The sequence below is a fragment of the Plasmodium knowlesi genome (assembly GCF_000006355.2).
Source record: "Plasmodium knowlesi strain H genome assembly, chromosome: 14".
Taxonomy (NCBI): Eukaryota; Apicomplexa; class Aconoidasida; order Haemosporida; family Plasmodiidae; genus Plasmodium; species Plasmodium knowlesi.
The window spans coordinates 2,110,382-2,134,403 of NC_011915.2; the positions used below are offsets into that span (position 1 = coordinate 2,110,382).

The following is a 24,022-nucleotide window of genomic DNA, read 5'->3' on the forward strand; positions in this document are numbered from 1 at the left end:
TTTCTCTGGTTATGTATCACCCCAGTGGTAGTCTCTACCCCTTTACCAATTGTGCTATCATTTTTCCGCTACCCCCCCGCTCCGTATCATGGCAAAATGGGATTCATTGTTTTTGCACCTGTACCGTTTCGCGCGGGTGTCCTTTGCCTAGTAAGGAGGTTATCAAATAATCATGTGCATCGTGTTCATCTGTAACACCTTTGCAACTTTGCAGTTTGAAACCTTTAAACTGTTCCAGTTTGAGGAGGCGAACCGGATTGGACGCTTCATCAGGGGGTTCTCTGGGGTGACGAAAAGAGGGGAAAACAGAAGCGCACACGATCCTCCTCCTTAATGACACCCACTTGATGATAAATCATACATGACAATTTACTCTCTTCTTTTTCCCCCCCTCCAAATGCCTACCCATCAGTAGGCCAAGAATGTATCTCCCCTTGTGTCGAACGCAGAAGGGGTTAAGCCTATCCAACGGTGGTAAGAGCCACGGTTACATAAACGTTGAGCCAAAAAGTTTGAAACACATTTTTGAAGTCAAGCAAAGAGGGGGGGTTGTTTCGTCTCCATCTCGTTAAGGTAAAGAATGCATGAAGCGAAAAGGGGGGGAGGAGGGAAGAAGACGGAAGACACATCGCAGTTGCTCACAAAATGGTGAATACCATTAGAACGATGGGAACGTACGTGGTCTTTGCCGCGTGGCTTTTCCACTGAGGGGGAAGTTTCCATGTTCCGGGGCTGAAAGTGCCAGGGGAAAAGTGTTTGCAGGGGAGTTACACTCACATATTCGATTAGCTCCGTTGGTTCGGTTGGCTCGGTTCGCCTGGCCCAATCGGAGGAACATGCGCAAAGTTGTTTTCGCAAACGAAGGGCCTGCACAATGGTATGCACAGTCTGGGGGTATTTCCTCACGATGACACTTGCATGAATCCACCTGTGCACGTAATTCTGCACCTGCATAAGTCGACCTTCAATATGGGTAATACTTTTTTTTCTTTTTTTTTTTTTCCTTTTTTTTTTGTTCTATTTTTCCGGGACTTCATACAAAAGATGGTATACCTGTGACGTTTTTTTTTTTTTTTTTTTTTTTTTCTTTTTTCCCCTCCCCTTGATACACACTTGGAATGAAGGAAAGTTGCACGGGGGTCGTGTTTTTCGCCCCAGAAAAATTAGCTAATCGTGGGAGTGGAAAATTATTACTATTATTATTACTATTATTATTTTTTTTATTTTATTTTTTTTTTTTACTTTTTTATTTTTGTTTTTTTTTTCGCAGAAATGCCTGACTTGTTCATACGAAATTCATCCTTCCTGCATCCGTCCTCTGCGAAGAGTGTGAGCGCGTAGGATGATATTGAGGAGTTCTCCCGCGCAGGCGTATTACACACCCGCGTGCCGGAAAGGTATGCAGAAACAAAACGTGGAAAAGGGAAGCGGCAGGCAATTTCCTCAGTCCGCTTTTCCTCGTTCCCCTTTTTTTCCACTGTCCCCAATCGGGGCGAAGCGACGCAAAAAAGGAAGCAGTTCTGTGTGGTACACTGTAATCAACAGCAGAGTACCGCGCGGTGTAAATAAAAATAATAATAACGCGACAGCGCGAAAACAAAGCAAAGCGGAAGAAAGCAAAACCACTTGAATGTGGAGTCCAATTATTTTTTCTTGAATCAAAAGGCAAATACACTCGCCTTTTCCTCAACAGTTGTTCTTCCCCCACCCACCTGCACACACATAACCCAGACAAAAAAAAAAAAAAAAAAAAAGAAAAAAAAAAAAAAAAAAAAAAAAAAAAAAAAACTGCACAACGCAGCAATGAAGCTACAGTATCACCTGTTGTTATTCACGTTCCTCCTATCGGAAAACGTACTTTGTCATAAAAGCATTTCTGAAAATGTAAAGGATGGCTCCGCTGTAAGGAACCAGGGGGGTTGTGTTGGAAGCGAGAACCTGACCCACGGTGGAAAAAAGGCATTATGGGCATGGGGTGGAAACGATAAAAAGGGCGAAGGTAACAAAAGTAGCAATCGGGAGCAAGGACTCATGTCTTCTGTAGTCGGCTCAGTGAAACGAATGCTCTTTTTTAATGACAAGGAAATTGAAAACCATGTCCAAGGGATCAGTGACAATGTACAAGAAATGAAAGATGGAATGATAAAAAATTCCTCCAATATAGTTAAGCACGCAAGTAAAATAAAAGATGAATTACAAAAAAACACAGCCTACTGGGCCAATGTCGTTAAAACAACTGTCAGTGAGGAGCTACATCAGATCGACCAATTCAGCAAAGACCAGTTAGACAAACTGAGGAAGAATCCTGAGAACAAATTTTTTTTCACCAAACTGTTCAGTGCGGGCAGTGCGGCAGCGGATACTTCCTCTCCCCATAAGGACAAGGAAAACAAAAATGGAGGAGAAGGTGGTGTTCTGTTGAAGGGACCAAATGGACATAACGACCCTCAGGTAGAGAAGGAACAAAAGGATAAATCGTTCTGGGACTTAATGCACACAAGGGGTCGTAATGCATCCTCCACACCAGATGGTAAGGAACCAAGTAAAGGCTTCTTGCGTATGTTTAAAGGGGATACAACTGAACCAAGTAACAGCGCAGAGAAAAAAGAACCATCCTTCTCGTGGTTTGGTATGCAGTCCTCTGAAAATGGCGTTCTCAATGGAAAGAACTCTCCAGAAGCGAAAAGTGTAAACGGAACGAAGGGCCAGGAGGTGAAGAAAAAGTCGTTCCTCTCCCACTTCACTTCAGAATCCAATGAGGAAGGAAACTTGCCAAAGGGATCTGCCACTCAGCAGAACAATGCCAATGACGATACGGAGAAGAACCACACATTTTCGTTTAACTTCTTCAAAAAGAAGGAAAACAATGAAGAGTTCTCTTCTGGGCCCATCTCAGAGGAGGATGAACAACAGAACGACTCACAACCAAATGTTAAGAGAACCTTCTTCCAGTGGTTCAATTCCCCTCCTAAAGGAGAAAAGGATGATGAACACTTGTCGAACAAGGAACATTCTGGAGGAATGACACAAGACTCGCTTAAGGGATCCCAACATGGAGAAGCGAATGAACAGGGAGAGGAAAATAAATCCCCCTTCTCCGTTTTCAACATGTGGAAAGGGCCACATAAAGAGAAGGAGGAAAAGCAAAAAGAGGAAGTGGAAACGGATATAGAAAGCAAGGCTAGTGAAGTAACCGATGGGGACAGTTCAGAAAAAAATAAAAATGGAAAAAGTTTTTTTTTCAACCCTTTTGGTGGATTAAAATCTGAAGGAGAATCATCTCACACAGAAGTTACAAATCCGGGAGAAACAACCAACGCAGAAGGAATAGCACACTCCGAATTGAACAGAAGAAGTGGTTTTTTGGTTGATATCATGAAGAATATTTACGATGGAAAGAGTGATGAAACGGGTGAAAAGGCGGAAAAGATTCTATCCTTCATACACACGGAGCACGAGCACGATGTGAATACCAACTGCCACCCACTGGTATCCTTCAAAACGTGCCTGAGTACGTGCTTCAATGTACCTCCTGCAGTCGAAGGAGAGAACAACGATGGGCCTAACGAGAAGAAGAAGAATCTATCCGTTGGTGACTACAAAAAGTTAGAAAAGTGTATCTCAACATGTAGAAACAGGAATTTCAATGAACAAACTCCTGGGTGCGCAACGAAAGATGGCTCCGTTATTACCAATAATAAAATAAATTACGAAGAAAAACTGAAGAATCTGGAGAACAGTAACTACACTTGGGAGCAACAATCCTCTGTTTTTACCGATTTGACACTACGTGATAAGTATTCCGATGAGGAAGAAAAACAAGCGGTGAAAATTCCTAACGGGGAAATGCTCTCGGGTAACTCCACCTGGATGATGGATGCATCTGGAAAACACCTCTCTGTTGCACAGAGAGAGGAGAAAAGTGGTTCTGACAAAATTCCCACCCTGTCTGACAGCCCATTGGGGACTCACTTGTACAGTATGGATACTGGCAACAGCAGCATGGGTGTACATAAGAGGGAATCCACTGATGGAAAGAATACCATGGTTGGGGAGAACTCCTTCAGCTTTTTTAAAGGCTTTGCACCTCAAACGGGTTCTACATCTGATGTTGTGAACACGCTGGGTGCAACCAAACCGTTGCACGAACCTCATGGGAAAAACAAGGCTTCTACAGATGGTGCAGTGGCCAAGTTAAATTCAGAAATGGGCACACACGGGGAGGATCTGGAAAGGGCACAAGGGCGCAGCGGAGACAACAATGATGACAATGACGATGATGATGATGATGAAGAAGAAGACATGAACATCTTCAGATACATATCGAAGGGATTCTTCCTACTCCTACTGCTCCTTACCTTCTTTGTCTACCTCTCCGCCTTCACCAACATTATCACTCAGTTTTACGTATCATTCAAGGAGAAGGTGTGCCTTTATATAAAGGGGCACTGTACTTCCCCCTTCCATCAGCCACATGCAGAATCCACGCAGGCTTTCTTAACCAAGGAAAGTCAACACTCCTATGCTACCCCCTTGCACAGCTCCTACGACAACCTATACCACGCTTTCCACGATAACACCTGCGATGTGGCTTGACCTGCTCGCCCAGGCGCCTCTGTGGAGGTGAACTTTGCCGAGGTACTACGCTGCTAAGGTATTACGCTGTCGTTCTATCATGTTACCCTGCTGCCTTGTTACTTTTTAAAAACTGCCAATTGATGTTGCACCCCCCCCCCTCCCACGATGAATTAAAAAACCTGAATTGTTATCATCTACCCAACTCCCAAAAAATATAAAAATGAAATTTTTTTTTTTTTTTTTTAAATCCTTCCCCTTCTCCTATGTGTATTTATAATGTTTGCCCCCCTTTTAAAGATGCCTCAAATGTTACTCTTTCACTCCTGGGAATGACGGAACCAGTCACAAAAAAAAAAAAAAAAAAAAAAAAAAAAGTGAAACTATTCCGACTATATCCCCTTTTGATGGAATTTCTTTAGTAGAAGAATGAGGATGAGTGTAAAAATGTGCTGCACCTCATATGGGTTTTATTTTATTTTATTTATTTTTTTTACTCGCCCTTTTTTCTTCGTTTTTTAATGCCCTGCCATGCATGCAAAATATACATGTGGAGAGTGAAAAGAAAAAAGCCCCTTGTAGCCCCTTCCACTGGTCGTCTGTGTTTGGGAGTTCCTTCGCCTCGGTGTTACCACGCGCACATACATCATCTGCGTGAAGGCCACTCACGCAGAGATAAGCGTGCGAAAAACCCGAGTGCGGCCTCTTTGCATGCAGAAAAAAAGAGAGCCTGCATTATGTGAGGTGCGCCTTTCTAAGCTAAATCAGTCATGAGAGCCAGGTGGGCTAAATGAAGCAAGTTAGTCGTTCACCTCTGTATGCCCTTTGGTGTGCCCCTCTGCGCTTTTGTTTTCCCATCCAATGCAATTTTCGCGTTATTATTTATATATTTTACCTCCTAGTTTTTCTATGTTAACACCATTTACACAGTAGTGATTAAATAACTCTCCCCATCAACAAACGTAGCGACTCTCCTTTTTTTTTTTTTTTTTTTTTTTTTTGAATTCTTCGATCTATCACTCTTCTATCAGAAAAAGCACTTTAATCCTGCACAACAAAATATATCAGCCAATTTCTAACGTAGGAAAAATCCCTTTCTTTGCCCGTTAGTTTTACCTTCCAACCAGACACTTCAACTCCAGCCCATATACCTTTTCCACCCCACCCCCTGCGAAAATGCCCTGTTGCCAAGTTTCTACAAACATTAACGTTTCGGATGATGACGCGAAGAAGGCGCTCATGCAGATAGAGAATGGTATGTAATAAGGCGTAAAAAAAAAAAAAAGAAAAAGGAGCAATTTGTTTTTCCACTCTCATGTGTTCACGTAGAATTATAATGTTAAGTGCTATGGGTCACTCTATGTTGTATACCATATGAGTCATCCCCATTTTTTGACGACCTCCAATCATGTCGCTCCTACCTTAAACGCCCCCATTTTTTAACCCGTTTATTTCCCCTACACACACACACCCCGCAGCCATATCGCAAGTGATGAATAAGCCCATGGGGTACATCATGAGCAACCTGGACTACCAGAAGCACATGCGCTTTGGAGGGAGCCACGACGGATTTTGCTTCGTAAGGGTTACGAGCATAAGTGGAATCAGTAGGTCGAACAACACTGCCCTGGCAGATAAAATTACGAAGATTTTGGCTAGCACCATAAAAGTGAAGTCGGATCGCGTCTTTATTGAATTTAAAGACTGCTCTGCGCAGAACTTTGCCTTCAATGGGTCGCTCTTCGGCTGAAGGATTATAGCACTGTACCCATGATAATCGAGTCCATCGGGGATAACTGTTAATACGTACTTGAGCCCCCGTTTGTGTGTCATGCATGAGAGTGAATAACACATATACACACGCTACCTCCGTATCGACATTCCTGTCGACTTCCTTGCCCACTTGCACACACAACTCACCCATGACTCAACTGCGAGCAGAATGGGAGCGATCTTTTTTCACACACCAACCGCAAAACTGAAAGAAAAGAATCTCCACAAAACTTCTTTTAAAAAGGTGCATACGATCGTACTAACAGTGTTACAATATCAGAAGGGGATCTGTTTTATTTACCGTTTCTTTCTTGATCACCTTTTTCCGAAAAAATAATATAAAAAAAAAAAAAAAAAATTCTGACTTGTTCAGGCAAAATGGACATCTTTTAAAAAAAACGGAGGGACGAAATGGCTACACATGGCTATAACGTAAAAAAAAAAAAAAAAAAAAAAAATTCTCTTCGCCTTTTTCTCTTTTTCACACCGTTGTGCAAAGAACGCATGTATCTTCTTTGAAAAGCTCTCCTGTTTTGCACAAACGAAGGTGCCACCCTCGGGGGTACAATTGGCATAAATATTTTGTTTCTGTCTGTTCATTTTTTTTTTGGAACGACGCAGTTTTCCCGTGTAAAATCGGACAACGTCCAATTGGCTGCTTCGCCTGTGTGGGGGATAATTTCAACCCCTTTAAAAGCGTTTTTATAATATGGAACAAAGTGAGGGATAAAAAATAAGCTTGAATGAGAAATGCAAAAATTCGTGAGCGTAACCTCTTATTGTGTTTCAACTGCGTGATCTTTGTTTCACGCTTGAGGGTTTCCCATTTTTGGTTCCATGGCACATAATGGTCCCCATTTAGGGAAATGGGCGGGTGCTGTTTTTTTTTTTTTTTTTTCCATTCGCCTTTTTTTTTTTTTCATCTTTGGAAAATACTATTGGTTTGGATTTGCCTGTGCGAAGAATGACCGCCTTTCCAACGGTGCGCTAAGTGTTACACAAGTGTACGCACGAAGGGGGGAGGGGACGCTGGCAGTGCTTAAGCTCGGTGGAGAAAATGACAAATAGGTAGGGGGCTCTTCATGCACCCATTCGTTGATACGCCCATTCGTTGATACACCCATTTGTTCATACACCCTTTTGTTGATGCATCCATTTTTTGATGCACCCATTTGTTGATGCACCCATTTGTTGATGGGCTTTTTGCCTTTGCGGGTGTCCTCAAAAAGGAACCAACTGCCAGTCTGCAAAGCAGGGTCGCAATGAAAATGCGGGAGGCTTTACTTTTCCCATGGGGCACCGAAAAATGGAGCACCCTAGCAGCCTCCTGGTGGAAGGGGGATACAGGGACACCCACTGAGGCGACACCCCTCTAATACAGCGGGACCACACCGTGCGCAGTTTTTTGTAGGAACCACGGGTACGTACTTTTTTTTTTTTTTTTTTTTTTTAGGGGTAAAAAAAACCATTTGGAATTTATATAAATCCAAGTCCGGCTAGGCCTTCCTCTCGTTGCTAATTTTTTTTTTTTTTTTTTTTTTTTTTCTTTTTTCCTACATATGCCCGCGTGGTTTAAATTTTTCTCGTCACGTGTCATTTTCCTGCCAACTTCCTGTGTTTATTTTTTTTTTGTGTCACCATGTATCCTTTTTTTATTTTTTAAGCCCTTTTGGGATTAAATAAGTTTTTTTTTTTTTTTTTTTTTTTTTTTTTTTTTTTTTTTCTTCCAATTAGCTGTCATTGTGCATGTTTCTCCTGTCATCGAAAAAATTTTCATTTCTCTGACTTACCACTTGATAAACTTCGCACTTCCCGAGGGGTTACCTCCATAGAAGAGCAGATAAGTACCACCCCTTAGGAGGAGAATTCCCACGACCATCTCCCACAAAGAGTATTCCTTACCTAGCTTAGTCGTTCAAGGTAAAGTGGCATACACACCCTGAAGTGGTGGAACACAACATCTCCGTTGGTTTCAGTGGACCACTGATTTGGTGAAAACTATCTCATATGTTCCTACCTTGATATTTCATTTTTTTTTTTATTTCCATTTATGAACTGTCACTCTCTGTAGATGTTGAAGAATCCAGGTGCAGTCCTCGTTTTCAAGCCGAACACGAAGAGGGAGGAGGGTCACAAGACCCAACTGTCCAACATACAGGTGAGGAACACAAGGTGGTAACGGGCATATTTGATCTAGCAACTTCCCACAAATACGCTTATTATATCAGATGTGTTTTTCTTCAACATCCCCCCTCCCCCCTCCTCTTCTTCCTTTGCAGGCCAGTCGTGCAGTGAGCGAAATCGTGAAGACGACACTAGGCCCTATGGCAATGTTGAAGATGATGTTGGACCCGCTAGGAGGTATAGTGATAACAAACGACGGGAATTCCATTCTTCGAGAAATTGATGTGGCGCACCCTGCGGCAAAGTCGCTCATCGAGTTGAGCAGATCACAAGATGAAGAAGTAGGAGATGGAACAACATCAGTCGTAATCCTGTCCGGAGAGTTACTGAGCATAGCAGAGTTATTTCTTAAACAGAAGATACACCCAACGATAATTGTGAACTGTTACATGGATTCACTGAGTAAGGTAGTGAAGTTTTTAGAATCCATAGCTGTACAGGTAGATGTGAACGATGAAAAAAGCTTACTAAAAGCTATCGATTCATGCCTGAGTACCAAGTTTGTGAACAGGTACAACAAGATGGTGAGTAAGTTAGCTCTACAAGCAGTACAGTGTGTAAAGATAGAATCTAATGTCATGGGAAAGAAAGAAATTGATATAAAGAGGTATGCGAAGGTGGAGAAAATCCCAGGGGGAGATATCACAGATAGCTATGTATTGAAGGGAGTTATGTTAAACAAGGATATCGTTCATCCAAAAATGAGGAGAAGAATTAAGAACCCACGAATCCTTCTTCTGGATTGTACCTTAGAATATAAAAAGGCAGAAAGTCAAACGAATGTAGAGATTCTTGATGAACAGACATGGAATCAGTTACTTCTACAGGAAGAAATCGAAGTAAAAAAGTTGTGTGAACATATTATAGATAGTAGATGTGATATCGTCGTTACAGAAAAAGGAGTTTCCGATTTGGCACAGCATTTTCTCGTTAAAAAAAATATAAGTGTTATTAGGAGAGTGAGGAAAACCGATTTAAATAGACTTGAAAGAATCAGTGGTGCTACCATTGTTAATAGATGTGATGAAATAGTGGAGAGTGATATTGGAACAAAGTGTGGGCTCTTCGAAGTAAAGAAAATTGGAGATGATTATTACTCTCATTTTATTGAATGTGAGAACCCAAGAGCATGCACAATTTTATTGAGAGGATCAACGAAGGATGTACTGAACGAAGTGGAAAGAAATCTTCACGACGGAATGAACGTTGCAAAAAATATTATTTTAGAAGGAAAATTACTCTATGGAGGTGGCTGCACTGAGATGAGGGTAGGACAACATCTGATCAGTCAAGCTAGCCAATATGATGATTCTAGAAAAAGCATAATGGAAGCTGTGGGTTCTGCTCTAGAAATCATTCCAAAAATTTTGGCCCAGAATAGCGGAGCCAATGTTGTGAAAACCATCAACGAACTCAGGATAAAGCACGAGACACCTGGTGGAGAGAAGTTTGGGGTCGATGGTATAACTGGGGAGATCATCGATGTGTCCACGAAGAATATTTGGGATCTGCTTGCCGTTAAAAAGCAGATATACAAGAGCGCCATCGAGGCCGCAGCAATGATTCTGCGTATTGACGATGTGGTCAGTGGGATAGGCAAGGAAGACAAACTACAGAAGCCCGTGCAGAACCAGTTCGACTAGGCCGCGCATCACCATACACCCTACACTGTTTACCCTACACTGTATACCCTACACTGTATACCCCACACCGAATACCCTACACCGAATACCCTACACCGAATATCCTGTTGTAGAAAACGCGGTGCGCATTTTTTTATAAAACTCCCGCTCTATTGCGGACAAACTTTTCGCTCGATTCGAGCAAGTCACAAAAAAAAAAAAAAAAAAAAAAAAAAATTAATTACGTAGATGAGTATAGACGGTTCGTAGATGGGGAACATACAAGGCTATCTATCTGTGACATAGCTATGGTTACCCCTTGGAGGCGTCTAGACGCTTTTCCCCGTTTCTCATTCGCGCCAAATACGTGGTGAGTACATTGAAACAGTTACCGTTGAGATGCGTATCTCCGCCGAAAGGTAGGCGAATGTTTAATCGAGTACACGTGTCAATCACCCTATCCACAGTGATTCCATATTCCTCACTCAACATGAAGATGGTCTCCGGAGAATAAAAATTGATTATATCTACCGGGTCTGCCATGTTGCTATACTCGATCAAAGTGATGATATCCTTCGTCGTAAGGTACTTACTGATCAACTCATTCGTATGAACAAATTTGTAAACGATAAAATCTCTGTTGATGGAATTACTAGAAATGAGTAACTCAAGTTCATTTTTCTCCAAACCTTCCATCTCTTCCTTCTTCCTTTTCCTATACCTATTTATAGCGTGCGTACTTTCACTGGAAACCTTACATATAAAGTCGCCGACGAAGTCGAGAGGTAGACTGTGCTTGGAGTGGAATTCTTCTACTGTTTCTTGTAGGCCTCCGAATTTGAGAACTTCCTTTCTATACAGCTCCTCCCTTTGTTCTTGTAGTTCGCCTTCGAATGATGATGGCAATGAGGATGGAGATGTGGATGAAAATGTGGATGAAAATGTGGATGAAAATGTGGACTGGCTATCTCCCTCATTCCCGAATTGGACCACTTGGTCTGGTTCTTTTTCATCTCCTTCTAAGGAGAAGTTCTTTTTAAGTTTTTCTGCCATTGATATTTGCTCAGTGAAGTTGAAGTCATTGACGATGGGTACCTTGGACAGATCTTCCTCTTCCTCTTCTCCAGTGGGGGTCACTCCGTGGGGAGTTGTTCCTCCATCTGGGTATTCCTCTGCTATCCCTGCGAACTTCTCCGTCGTATCTATACGAAGGTAATCCACTGGGTCATTAATAAAATTCGATATCTCCATGGCAGCGTCCAGTTGCTTTATCTTCGACTCGGTATCTCCATAACGATCATTCTCCTTAAACTCCTTTAGGTTCTCTTTCAATTTGTCCAGTCTTATGTGGGACAGGACATGTTTTTCTGGTTTCTTCAAAATAGTTCTGATGTCGTATTCGTGGTTCTTCCTAATGCGCATAACATCTTGAAGTCTAATTTTTATTTCTTTGATGGAACCGAAGGTGGGGTATCCCCTCTTCCTCAATTCATCTCTCACTTGCGCTTCGCTCATTTCTTCGATATCCTCCTTCTTGATGTCCACGAATTTGGATGACACGCGATTGAAGAATAATTTCTTGTCAATCAGTTCTCCGGGCGGGGTGTTACATGCAGTACCCCCCTCAGGAATTCTCCCATTGGTAGTCTCTCCATTTTGACTGCATCCTTGCTTTCGCTTCTGCATCTCCATCTCATTGTAATACTTCAAATTCTCAATCTGTTCATCCCGCTCGATTTTGTTCTCCTTCCGCCCTCGCTCATACAACTGCAGGAGGGCCTTCTCCTTCTCCTTGAACTCGTTCACCAAGGTGTTGTCCTTAATTATTCTGTCAAATGCAGCATCGACTAGTTTTCGCTCCTCTGTTGATTCTTCCTCCGTGGATTCGATGTCCTTCATCCTCTCCAGGTCCTTCGCGGAAAACTTAAAGTGGAACTTGTCAACTCCGCTGTAGTCCCCACTGGACACTCGCTTCAGAATTTCTCTGTTCTCCCTTTCTTCGTCTTCCCGGAGCAGATCATCCTGGGGGGTGTTAGTATCCCCAGATGTGCTCCTAGGTGTATCACTTGTAGTGGAACCACCTGTAGTGGAATCGCCTGTTGTGGAACCGCCTGTAGTGGAACCGCCTGTAGTGGAACCACCTGTAGTGGAGTCATCCGGCGTAGCGCCACCTGTGATACCATCGGGAAGGACCCCAGGCTGAGTCTCCGCCCCCACTGACTGCGTAAACATATACATGTAGTCGTGAATTTTTTTCTCCACTGCGTCATTCGGGGTGAAAGACTTCTCTATCTCTTTTTTCATCTTTTCCAGGTTCAGCTTCCGAGAGCTGTTGATAATTCTCTCATTCAACTCGTACATATTTTTTTTTTCGTTCCCTTCATACTGGCTCATTTTTTTATGTGTACTATCTTTAAGAATCTGTACCAACCGATTGTACTCATCCATCATTTTTTCCTTGTCCATACCGGCTATCTGCTTCTGGTCCATCGTTTCAGCTTTTTTCAAATAGGAGCTAGCTAACTGGGACAAGTGTGCGTCGTATTCTGGAGCGTCCATGTTAAGAACGTCTTCGTCGAGATTCGTTTCATCCTCCTCAGCTGTGTTGCCGCTCCACCCCTTTGACTCCTTTTTTTTTTTTTTCTTCTTTTTCTTCATTGCATCTTGGTGATCTTCTATGTCATCCCCATCGTCGTGTCCCGGAGAATTGGGGGATAGAGCTTCAGTGGCGGATAGCAACTGCCTGTAGGGTTCATCTCTGCTCGGGGTATCCGGTTCGCCGCCTCCACCGTCTTCACCACTTCCACCCGATTGGTCGTTCGTCCCATCGGAAGGGTCGGGGCAATCCTGACTGAGCATGAATAGCGGAGAGCTCATCTTCAACCCGTCCTCAACCTTTGCCTGTGAAGGTCGTACCGTTATTAACATATTGGCATCTCTTCTTTTCTTCGAAAGAATGAACTTCTTTTTCTTCCTCTTTATCATCGTTATGTGTTTCAGGTGGACACTGTTTGCAGTATTTTGCTTTTCAAGGAAGGAGATGTAACTTAGACCCTTGCCATACAGAGGATTCTTCTTTGTCATTCCACCACATTTGTTAAATAGCGCATGCAGTACATTCAAGATTGTGCAATAGAGAAGAACCAAGCTAATGTACATCTTCTTCATCTTTCTTAGGAATGTCAACAAAGGAGTGCATATCCTGATATGTTCTCCATTTTATGTAATCCCATTGAGCGAGTTGACAATGTTTTCCTTATGATCAGTGTGTGGGAATTAGTCCTGTGGTATATTTCATCCGCTTGAGTATTAGCCAGGACATACTAACGAAGAAGGGGTCATACACCCAACAACATTTTTGCATAATCACAGGAGAGACCACCCCATGGAGTTTTTCTTTCCGGCGGGGTCCTTCACAATTTATACAAATATGCTACACTTGAAAAAAATCGGCGTCACAGCCATTCAGCTAGCCGTTTTACTTATCTGTTTTTTTTTTTTTTTTTTTTTTTTTTTTTTTTTAAACTTATTTATTTATTATTATTTTATTTTTTTTTTTTTTTGACGACCAAAATGTGAATTGGCTTTTCTACCCGTTGCACGTTTATATACGCGGGGAGCTACTACATGGTTGGAGATAAATCAACCCTTTGCCAACGTGAACGAGTAGAAATACCCCCAATGGGTAAAAAAAAAAAAAAAGGTGTCGTTTGATGGAAAATCGCTGGCTACAACGATGCCCAGAAGAGCAAAACAGCATAAGTAATCTCTTAATCGAGTTATATCCCCCCTCCCAAGTGTATCAAAATGAAGAAGGCCGCCTTCTTCTCTACGCTCAAGTACGTTGGGATTCCCTCCCCCCTGACGGTGAACAGGAACATGAGACGAGTGAGTCACACAAAGAGCGAGCGGTGAGGTGTGCCGTGTTCGCGTTGCAGAAATTCCCAAGAGACCTGTAAAACGATTCACCCGCATAATCGTGGGCACATGAAAACACTTGTGTGTAGATGTGCATGAGTATACACCGCTTTCCCCTTTTCTATTTCCCCCGTCCCCATCAGTTCAACATGGCTGAAAACGACCGGAAAATCTTCTTCTCCTTCAACCTGTTTTCCATCTTTCTCTTCACCCTGCCAATAATTTACCTGACCAAGGTGAGCCAAAATGCCTACTGCTATCCACAAGTTGGAAAGACCTGCACAACTTGATAAGTCACTACCCACCAGGATGGAAGCAATTACACAGTGGAGGGCGCACATCACAGATAGGGACTGCCAGACAATTTTGTTTGTCCCCCCTCGGTGTGGCTGAATTGTGTATTTCTGTGGCCTACAGTTGATGAAGTGGCTATCTTTTATCTTTTTTTTTTTTTTTTTTTTTTTTGAACTGTTCATATTTTTTTTTTTTTTTTTTTTTTTTTTTCGTTCCTGTTCAGGCGAATTACAAAATGTGCGAAGAGAATGAAGTGGTTTACAACAAGTTATGTGGCTCTGGAGTGAACATTACGAAGGGCATTTTTTCGAATTAAAAAGTTGGACATCCTTCCGCAATCAGTTGGTTCCCACCCCAGTGGATCTAGAGCAGGAAAATCACTCCAACGCGTCGCCGCGTCGCCACGTCGCCACGTCAGCGTTACATATTCGTGTCGTGCATCCCTTGCGTGGCTGCCTCTTTTTTTTTTTTTTTTTTTTTTTTTTTTTCCTCTTGCGGTACGCCGCTCCACCCATGAGACTTAACCTGCTCACTGAGTAAAACTCCAAACGTGCAGGACGCGCTTTGATCGAACGAAATGGAAAAGGGGAAGGATAAAAGGAACTCACAGGGAGATGTCTTCGCTCCCGCAGAGGAAAGCCAACCGGGAAAGACATCGAAAGGAGAAAGTGAACAAACAGCTGTTAGGGGCATGTCTGCCCTCCGTAAGATCCTCTACCTTCTAATCCCCCTATCGGTGAAGCTCCCTCTATTGGCAAAACTAATCCTGCTCTTCCTTCTGTCCAAGTTGTTAAAACACGCAGTAAGTAATGTGCTCATTCACTTCCTCTATCGAAAAAATGACGAAGCATTTCAACAACTCATCCAACTGCTTCTCCTAGAAATGCGCCTGAACGGAGGAAAAAAAAAGGAAAGGAACAAATCAAATTTCAAAACAGTGCGTCCAATGGTTGATGGTGTATACAGTAACATACAAGGAATGATGAAATACATCATCCGTATGTACTTTTTCCTTTATGGGATTCGATACAGTGGATTGCTCCTTCCTGAGGATATAGATGAAAAAGCTGAACTTATGTCTACTCCCAGGAGGGTGAGTAATCTCTGGGTATTGCGAGGGGCTTACCTCAATTTGTTTGTCGCTTTGTTGGGCCACCCAGGGGAGAGCGACAAAGCAGAATGCCAACTTCACCATTGGGAGTGTAAGTATCCCGACCCAGCTGAACGGAACCTCTACAAAAACATACGAGATCTGTACAAGGTGAAATATCAGAAGGAATATGAGATAATGATGCGCAGTGAATACTTTTTCCTTCTTCAACGTTTTTGTGAATTCGTTCAACACACAGGAAGGAAAGCTTTCTCCTATATCCACCTCGTTATCCTAAGCACCATGTCTATTTATTGCTTGTGCAGAAGCCTCTTCCTTTTAACACATCACATACATGTCCTGGAAAAGAAGAAGCTATACGAGCGATGTTGCGAGGGGGGAAGTGCATCGAACGAGTTGTTTCGTCTACTCATCGAATCGGTTGCGCACATGAGTGAAGATCTGGCAAGGGAGGAAGAATCCACCTGTGCAGAGGGCAACCACCTCGACGACGTCATCGTCCACAATGACAATGACAACGACAATGACAACGATGTCGACAACGATGTCGACAACGATGATGATGATGAAGATGATGATGATGACCTCCCGAATGGACAGCTCCACATCTACGAGGCAATGCAAAACAAACTGCGCCTCTGCCTCAACATGATCAATAGAATAAAAAATAAACACCCTAGGTATGCAACTAAAATGTTGGTGAAGCAGAAGCAGGCGCGGGCGCAGGACCTCCCTGGCTATGAACAACCTGTGCCTACGTGTGAACCCCACAAACAAAAGGAAGTGTACGAAACGGAACCATCAAACGGTCAGACGGAAGGAGAAACTGCATTCGATGATCCTATCTCGCAAAGGAAGGAAGAACAAAGGGATGGAAGCTTGACATATTCCGTTTATTTGTATGAAAGTAGAACCGATGAAAAGGAAACGCAAAGGGAGATAAAGCGCCAAATGGAAAGTACCTCCGTTGAAAATATCTCTGCGGAACACTCCTCTCAACAGAGGCAATCCCAGAGGGAGAAAAAAGAGGAAAATCGCACAGAGGGTAATCGTACCAATGCACCAATCGATAATCATATTGCATGCTGTGGAAACGTTGACGAAATGGACAAGAAACACATGGAGGGGGGATCTTCTCCACACCACTGTGCCGATCCGCATGGAAGAAGCAAACCTCCCTCTAATTTGAGCTATGAAGTTTTAATTAACGAACTGAAAGGTACGTTTACAAAGAAGAAGAGATACATATATCTGCGTAAAAAGCTATGCTTTGATGAATCGGTTGGAGAGTTTGTCATGAGGGAGGTTTCGTCGAACGGAAAGGGGAGGAGCGCCGAGGGGGGCGTTGATCAATCTGTTGATCATCCATCTGTTGATCATCTATCTGTTGATCATCCATCTGTTGATCATCCATCTGTTGATGATAGGAGTGATGACAGCGGAGGCACGAAGCAACGTAGCCACGTGAGAGCGCCAAGCGGAGAAAACACCCGCGAAGAGGACCATCTCAGGCCAATGGTTGATGTGTCCACCTTCCGACAGAGCATCGCGGCTGCCATCTCGCGTGACAGGAACATCTAGAAGACATTCCACGGGTCTCCCTTCCCGATATGCACCAAAACAAAAGAGAAAAAAAATAATAAATGCAAACGAACTAAATGGAAGGTTAATGGAGAACGTTACGATTATCAACGCAGGAAGGGCCCTAACACCCTCAGAACTCCCCCCCTCCCCCGCAAGAAAAATCACTCTAGTGGAACCATTGTCCCCTTTCCACTGACTATGTTGAAAAACTCCAGTGCGTAGGAATTATCCCTGTGGTTATGTTTCTGTGAATGGGGGGAATGGAATGCGTTACAAAAAAAAAAAAAAAAAAAAAGGGGGGGGGATGAATAATCATTGGGGGTGGGTGAATACAATTGAATGCGTTACAAGCGGGGTACATTTGCTATTGGGGGTGATGCGCCCTTTGTTTGTTCTCCTCACCAGAAGCAAGAGGGTATCCAAGTGGCCCAGAGGACTGCAGGCACGGGTACTGTATGTCGAGTCGTTCCTGCGGTGGAAAGGAATAAGACAAATATCAATCGGTAAACGGTGCAAACAGATGTAAGTCGGTCGATTCATACAAACATATGTACACATATATATATAAACTGGTATTTTTTTTTTTATGAACTGTTCATATATTTTTATTTTTTTTTTATGAACTGTTCATATATTTTTATTTTTTTTATGAACTGTTCATATATTTTTTCCTTTTTTTTTTTCCCATGTTGAGAGCGCCTTACGTCGAGTCAGGCGGGGGCGCTGGGTTCCCGTCCCCGCGGCACAGAGCCATGGCCTCCCCACCATTCCTTAGGCTGTAGTAAAGGCAGTCCCGCTTCATACCCCCGACGTTTCTACCCTGAACCCACTCACGCAAAATACACACATCGGGGAAGAAGGATGTTCTGATGCACCTGCTACCCTCCATGGCTGCCTCCTTCTGCTTGAACACATATTTTCTAATTGTCGCCTGAACAGAAGAATTCAACGTCACAAAACTTTTGTAATACTCCTGTTTGTAGAAGTAGCTAATATTCATGCAGAAAATTCCGTAGTAGCTACATAGAGGAACATCTTCCCCTTTGTTTTCACTCTCCCCATTTGCCCCATCCCCAGGGGTTTCTTCCCTCTTGAGCCGACTGACTGAGAGTTTGCGAATCCCCCAGGGACCATGGCGAAAGAGCTCTTCAGAAGGCTCCCCCTGACGGTCATTTGTCAACAAGTATATTTCACCCCGCGGAGAAAATACGTAGAAGGAGCATTGTCGACGCGGTTCTTCGACATCCGTTTTGTCTAGATGCTTTGCCACTTCATCTAGGTGCTTCTTTCCTTCGTCACAAGGTCTTCCCAAGTTGGCAAAATTACCAGAATTACCTGCACCGTTCAGGCGAATGTGAGTATTTTTCTTTTCTTCCCTCAACCTGAACAACTCACCCACAACCAAGTTGTGTTTCACATCATGGGACAACTTCTTAAAATTCTCATCACACACATGGCTAAAAATTTCAAAACACATGAGGTTGAATACGACGGCCAAATATCTGTACTCATACTCACGTATGGACACTTCTGCAGAACACATATCATAACGTTGTATTTCCACTAGGGAAAGAAGACAAGCTCCATGAATAACTACATGTGAATTGTTAATTAGAGAAATTTTGATTGTTCTCAGATAGTTTTCTACGTGTCTTTTTTTCTGTTCTTCTTTTTCATTCCATGGAGGGAATTCCTCTCCCTTAGTGGGGTATTTCCTTTCACATTCTGTTTTACCACTAGAAAGAGAGTCTCCACAGTATTGTAAAAAGAACTTTCTAAAGAGTTCATTCTCGATAACGTTACTAATATTTATTTTAGATGTGTAATGGTAAATCGGTTTGGAGTAATAGTTCACTAACGTGACGAGTAAGTAATGATCCTGTCCTATCTGTGAGTAAGATAAACACATGAAGTGACTAATACTTGTCTGGAGAAAGGTAATCTTTAATATTTTAAATGAAGGATTTGTGTACATATACTCTTCCATATACTCTTCTCTCTTTATTAACTTAATTAAGGTGCACTCTTCTTTCTTCTTTCGCGTCATTTTCCCGTGTTTCCCTGTTTCAATCCCCCCTGTTGATTTTCCTAACGAACTCAACACGTACACATCTTTGTACATATGCATGAACATGTTCAGATTTTCTTCGCTGAACAGTTCGCCCGGAGAACTTTCCCTCGTGGTCTCCCCCATTGGTGATGCCCCTCCAGAGGGAGCTCCAAATCTCCTACTTCGATGCAACTGTGGCAGATACGTGCTGGGTATGTCTTCACTGCCTTTTTTCATCAACTCGATCTTCCTTTTTAGGAAATTCTTAATGGAATCCAATGTCGGGTAGGCAAAAATACGCACACATAAGTTGGCGTCTACCGCAAGGAATATATTCTTGTACAGGGGATGTTGACCGATGCAATGAATGGGGGAAGGCACGTGGCTATCTGTATGTAACTGTGCAAAGGGATAGTCATCTCCACTAGCAAGTTTCTTCACAGTGACGGCTTTAAAATCGGGCAGGTACTTTTTATACACCCGCTCAAAGGAATAGGCAATGTTGTACAGGTGGACCTGCTTCTGTCGGTATATTACTACCCAGTCGATGTTATTGTACACGTGATGATAATTATCCGGGGTGGCTACAAATATTTCTGGTGCCACTTGGCTGAGACCGTTGGTGCCTGCAGCATCGAAATGGGGGCCGTGCAACTTCGCCGCTAATCCTCCTTCATTGTCTTCTTTATTGCTTTTCTTAGTATTCTCCTTAGTTCCTTCCTTACTATCCTCCTTACTATCCTCCTTACTATCCTCCTTACTATCCTCTTTAGTGCTTTTCTTAGTTCCTTCCTTAGTTCCTTCCTTAGTGCCCTCCTTAGTGCCCTCCTCTGCACAAACCTTTGAACGCACTGCTCCGCCGAAGGAGGTACTCCCCTTGTTCAGCTTTCCCCTCTTCACCCCACGCATCTGCTTGAAGAATCCAACGTACGCCTTCCGCGCCAGTACCATATGCAAACGACGAACGTTGTAACTCAGACTCCTCTTCACACTCATCATGGTCTTAAAAATTAAGTACATCTTAAAAATATAGTCGCAGGCCTTTTCCTTCATCTTTTTTTTTTTATTCAAGTAGATTCTATAGTGGCTATTCATCCAGTTGTGTATCTGTATTACCAACACGCATCTCCTAAACCGCATAGCTCTTATTTCATGCAAAATTTTTTCTTTTCTCTCTTCCACCAAGGAAAGACTACTAATATCATCCAAGTTATCACCATACAAGTAGGCATGTACATCTGTGTACACACTCGATCCCATAAAAATGTAATTCGTTCCTAACTGAAAGTTCCTTTTCTCTCCAAATAATCGCATGAAATAATAAACAATATCGTCCTGTCTACAATATTGCAATTCGTTTGGTATGTCTTTAACACATTTTTCCAGGAACTCTGCTTTGAGAACCTTGTGAGATAATCCTCTATTCACAATTTTCACCATCTCAATCGCTCCACATTGCTTCAACTGCGTGTAGATGAGTCTCCGCTTAAAAGTATCTTCTCTCATTTGTTCGTTTGGCAGTATACACCTAATGTAATGTAGATCCGTTTTCTCCATACTTGAAAATAACTTATCTAGCTCCTTAATATACTTTTTACTAACGCTCAGAATGCTCTTGTTGCAGCTGGTATGCATATTCTCCTGCGTAGCTACCGCCCGGGAAGTGGCCAAAAAACAGTTGGCGTCACTTCGTAGGTTACCAACTCTTCTCTCAGCTATGCCATCCCCATTTTGTAATTTCTTCAGATTTACACCACCACGTAAAGGGGATGTGGTTGTTTCCGTTTCGATGCCCCCCTTGATGGGTTCGCCATGCCCACTCACCTCTCCTCCCCCGCGAAGAAACCAATTCTCCGACTGGGAAATCAACTCCTCTATCTCCACCTCGACCCGATCGCTATTCTTCCTTATCCAGTCGTTCACCGTGTAAACCACACACCCCGCGTAGTGCCTAACGAAGAATACATTTCTATGTATATTATGTTTTCTATCCGTGTGGGAGTCGTCTTTTCTATTCACAAAACCATATATCCCCTTCTCTAGGTAGGTTTTCTCATTATTTAAAAGGTACGAAAAAAAATTATCGTCCACTTTCTTCTGTCCACTGTTGTTCAGCTTGGTTATATCATCCAGATTTGAAAATAACCTTTCTACAAAATGGATCGTGTCTTTGTAGTTAGGAATAGAAACTTCATTCCAAAGGATATTCTCCTCCTTATGAATCATCTTCTCTTTTTCTACTTCATTCAGTATGTAGTAATTATTCAATTTTTCATTTGCCAAATTGATACAGAGTTGCTCAAAGTCATTGGAAGCTAGATCCTCGAACCCGTATAGGTCCAGAATCGAAATGATCTTATTATTCTTTGCGTACACAGATTCGTTCATAATTTCCTCACTCTCGTTAGCCGATAGATGTATCCGATTTATGTCGCTCACCACCTTTCTAAATAAGTTTTTATATATCACCTTTATCAAACTGTGGACCGTATACAGAGAATTTTCTCTGCTCCGATGGGTTCTGATCCTTTCTCCAGAAACGTGAATACATTTGAACCTGATCATGCTCTGTAGATCATCAACGGGCAACCGTAAACAGGCAGATGCATTTTTGTAGCTATCACTGTTGAGGGAGTCCCCTTTTGGTTGTGCCTCAGGGTTTGACACATTGTGCTCTTCACTCTCTACCCTTTCATCTTCTCCCTCCCCGCCCGGATCAATCTCCCCTAAGTGAATAATCCCAGCGATCACATCGATGAGCTCACTTATCCTACTCTCATCGTACTGTATGTACCTCAGGCCTTCCATCAAATGCTGAAAGTTCTTCTCGTCTTTCCGTTCTTCGTCAAGGGCAGATTCATCCGTCGAGGAGAAATTAGTGTCGACATGATTAGAACAACTGAGAATCTTGTACCGATGAACATGCCTCACCAATCCCCTCTGATTCAACTGAGCATCTGTCAAACCCCTAATAACTTGATAAAAAATGTGAAAATTTCTTTCGCCTTTGTTGTGACTAACGCACCGATTTATTTCCAGAAGGAGAATAAAAATTTTGATGTAGGAGAAGCAATAATTAAAAATCGTTTCATCTGTCTTCTTCCTCTCCTCAAACACCAAGTCGTTGATGCGTCCACATCTGCTACTGTTGTTGTTCTTGATAGTCTTGGCGTTACTCATAGCCTCGATTATACTGTTAATATATATTAGTTTGTCTATCCGTTGGTGGTTTTTGACTACGACTCGGGATTCAATGGATGCAGATTTGGCGGATACTTCTCCCTCTTCTTTCAGGAGACCCTTTTCCTTCCCATACTCCCCCAACTCGTTATCTCCCCCTGACCCACCACCATTGTAGAAGAAAATGTAGTGAAAATACTTGAAGAGAATTTTACAATTTTCAGTTTTTCCACTTCCGCTATGCCCTGACACCACGATGGTTTGTCGCTTTCTCTTCATCACCATATTTCTGTAGGCCATACTCCCGATGTCGTAGATATGCGCAGGGTCGTTCCGATCATCCAAACACTGATCTGTTCTACCACCCATGCTACGTTTATTACTGAGGTCGTTGCTCCCACCCTTTCGCAGGCACCCTTTCCCAAACTTGTTCAAATAGCGGTTCATACTCTTCACCCCGTAGAGACCCTCTATCTGCTTGTACGGATTGATAGCCAAGAGGAGGGACGCATGGAAGGTATATATCTTGTTCTTCGCGTATCGGTTTCTTAAATTCTCTATCACATTTGGTTCATTCAGTTGTATTATATCTATATTGTTTTCACTGTCTAACTGGATGTGCTCCTTCAGGCACGGGATTACTTTCTCTGCGGGGACATTCTCCAGAGTCTCTCCTTTTCCTACAGGGAGGGAAAGGGGAACGCACAGATTTATAAACGAATGAAAGAAAATGAGGGTAGCTATTCCCATTTGTATTTATTAGCATCGCCATGAATGAACGTAATTACGACAGCGCCCCATTTTTTTTTGTCTAACTCTTAAGGGTATAAGTTTTTCTCGACTCGTTGAATCCGCATGTCTCCATCTTCTTGTACATGTTGTTGTACAAGCACCAAACATACTTGTCTGTGTGCAATTTATCATTGTCGTTTCTTCCATAAGATGTGTCTCGCTTCGGTGCACCTGCACCGTTCGTCGATCCCTTCCCCTCGTCCTCCCTCACATTGGATATGTTCGAATAGTAAAATGTCTCATTGCTCTTAAGCTGTAGAGACGCCATCTTAAGTTAGATTTTTTTTTTTTGTCCACCTCAAGGAAGGGGGAGAACAAGGGGGAATTTGCATTGATGTGAATCCCAGAGAGTTGGGATGCCTCCCTAAAATGATGAGCAGTTCGAAAAGTGCCTCTTCGGAAATGTACATATGTATATGTGTGCGCATACGTTCCTGTCTGATCTTCGACCGTTCATCCGTTCTGTTGTATCTCCTTTAGCGTGATGGAAAAAATGGAACAAGATCCTCTTCACACCAGCTGTAAGAAGAAATGAAGAATGCTCCTACTTGTAAGTACCAACGGGATGGTCAAAGGAGGATACTTCATTACCCCCTGAGCGGAACACCGCGTCCACTGATCTTGAGGTGCACTTTTGCGTAACTTCGTAAATACTATACTGAATGTCTCCCCCACCCCCGTTATATATCACCTCGTTCGTGCGAGTTTATCCCTTTTTTTTTTTTTTTTTTTTTTTTTTTTTTCTTCTGCGTTAGTGATAAAGGCGTGCAGTAAGTAGTAGTAATTGTAGGAAATATGTCCTCGTCTGCATTAGCACAAACTGGGGGGTTTCAAAAATACGCCCATGTGGACAATCAACGAGAAAAAAAAAAAGGAAAAAAAAAAAAAAAAAAAAAAAAAAAAAAGAAAACGAAGAATTATTCTTAGCTGTTCATGTTA

At 42.6% G+C, this 24,022-nt stretch overlaps 7 protein-coding genes across 7 annotated transcripts; 5 read left to right on the forward strand and 2 right to left on the reverse strand.

Annotated features, from left to right (window-relative positions):
• Nucleotides 1-1,803: 1,803 nt before the first annotated feature.
• PKNH_1448600 (conserved Plasmodium protein, unknown function) lies at nt 1,804-4,596 on the forward strand (the record flags this gene model as incomplete). Its single annotated transcript, XM_002262327.1, has 1 exon — nt 1,804-4,596. The coding sequence occupies one exon, from the start codon at nt 1,804-1,806 to the stop codon at nt 4,594-4,596; it is 2,793 nt and encodes a 930-aa protein (XP_002262363.1).
• A 1,155-nt stretch (nt 4,597-5,751) lies between these two features.
• PKNH_1448700 (macrophage migration inhibitory factor, putative) lies at nt 5,752-6,325 on the forward strand (the record flags this gene model as incomplete). Its single annotated transcript, XM_002262328.1, has 2 exons — nt 5,752-5,830; nt 6,054-6,325. The coding sequence occupies 2 exons, from the start codon at nt 5,752-5,754 to the stop codon at nt 6,323-6,325; spliced, it is 351 nt and encodes a 116-aa protein (XP_002262364.1).
• Nucleotides 6,326-8,419: 2,094 nt separating this feature from the next.
• On the forward strand, nt 8,420-10,175 carry PKNH_1448800 (T-complex protein 1 subunit gamma, putative; the record flags this gene model as incomplete). The annotated part of the gene is made up of 2 exons (XM_002262329.1): nt 8,420-8,506; nt 8,628-10,175. 2 exons carry the CDS (start codon nt 8,420-8,422, stop codon nt 10,173-10,175), a joined length of 1,635 nt encoding a protein of 544 aa, XP_002262365.1.
• A 291-nt stretch (nt 10,176-10,466) lies between these two features.
• Nucleotides 10,467-13,322, reverse strand: PKNH_1448900 (conserved Plasmodium protein, unknown function; the record flags this gene model as incomplete). The annotated part of the gene is made up of 1 exon (XM_002262330.1): nt 10,467-13,322. The coding sequence occupies one exon, from the start codon at nt 13,320-13,322 to the stop codon at nt 10,467-10,469; it is 2,856 nt and encodes a 951-aa protein (XP_002262366.1).
• Nucleotides 13,323-13,961: 639 nt separating this feature from the next.
• PKNH_1449000 (conserved protein, unknown function) lies at nt 13,962-14,682 on the forward strand (the record flags this gene model as incomplete). Its single annotated transcript, XM_002262331.1, has 3 exons — nt 13,962-14,042; nt 14,216-14,308; nt 14,590-14,682. 3 exons carry the CDS (start codon nt 13,962-13,964, stop codon nt 14,680-14,682), a joined length of 267 nt encoding a protein of 88 aa, XP_002262367.1.
• Nucleotides 14,683-14,943: 261 nt separating this feature from the next.
• On the forward strand, nt 14,944-17,058 carry PKNH_1449100 (conserved Plasmodium protein, unknown function; the record flags this gene model as incomplete). The annotated part of the gene is made up of 1 exon (XM_002262332.1): nt 14,944-17,058. The coding sequence occupies one exon, from the start codon at nt 14,944-14,946 to the stop codon at nt 17,056-17,058; it is 2,115 nt and encodes a 704-aa protein (XP_002262368.1).
• A 164-nt stretch (nt 17,059-17,222) lies between these two features.
• On the reverse strand, nt 17,223-23,351 carry PKNH_1449200 (myosin J, putative; the record flags this gene model as incomplete). Its single annotated transcript, XM_002262333.2, has 4 exons — nt 17,223-17,306; nt 17,464-17,530; nt 17,766-22,971; nt 23,108-23,351. The coding sequence occupies 4 exons, from the start codon at nt 23,349-23,351 to the stop codon at nt 17,223-17,225; spliced, it is 5,601 nt and encodes a 1,866-aa protein (XP_002262369.2).
• Between the last annotated feature and the right edge of the window lie 671 nt (nt 23,352-24,022).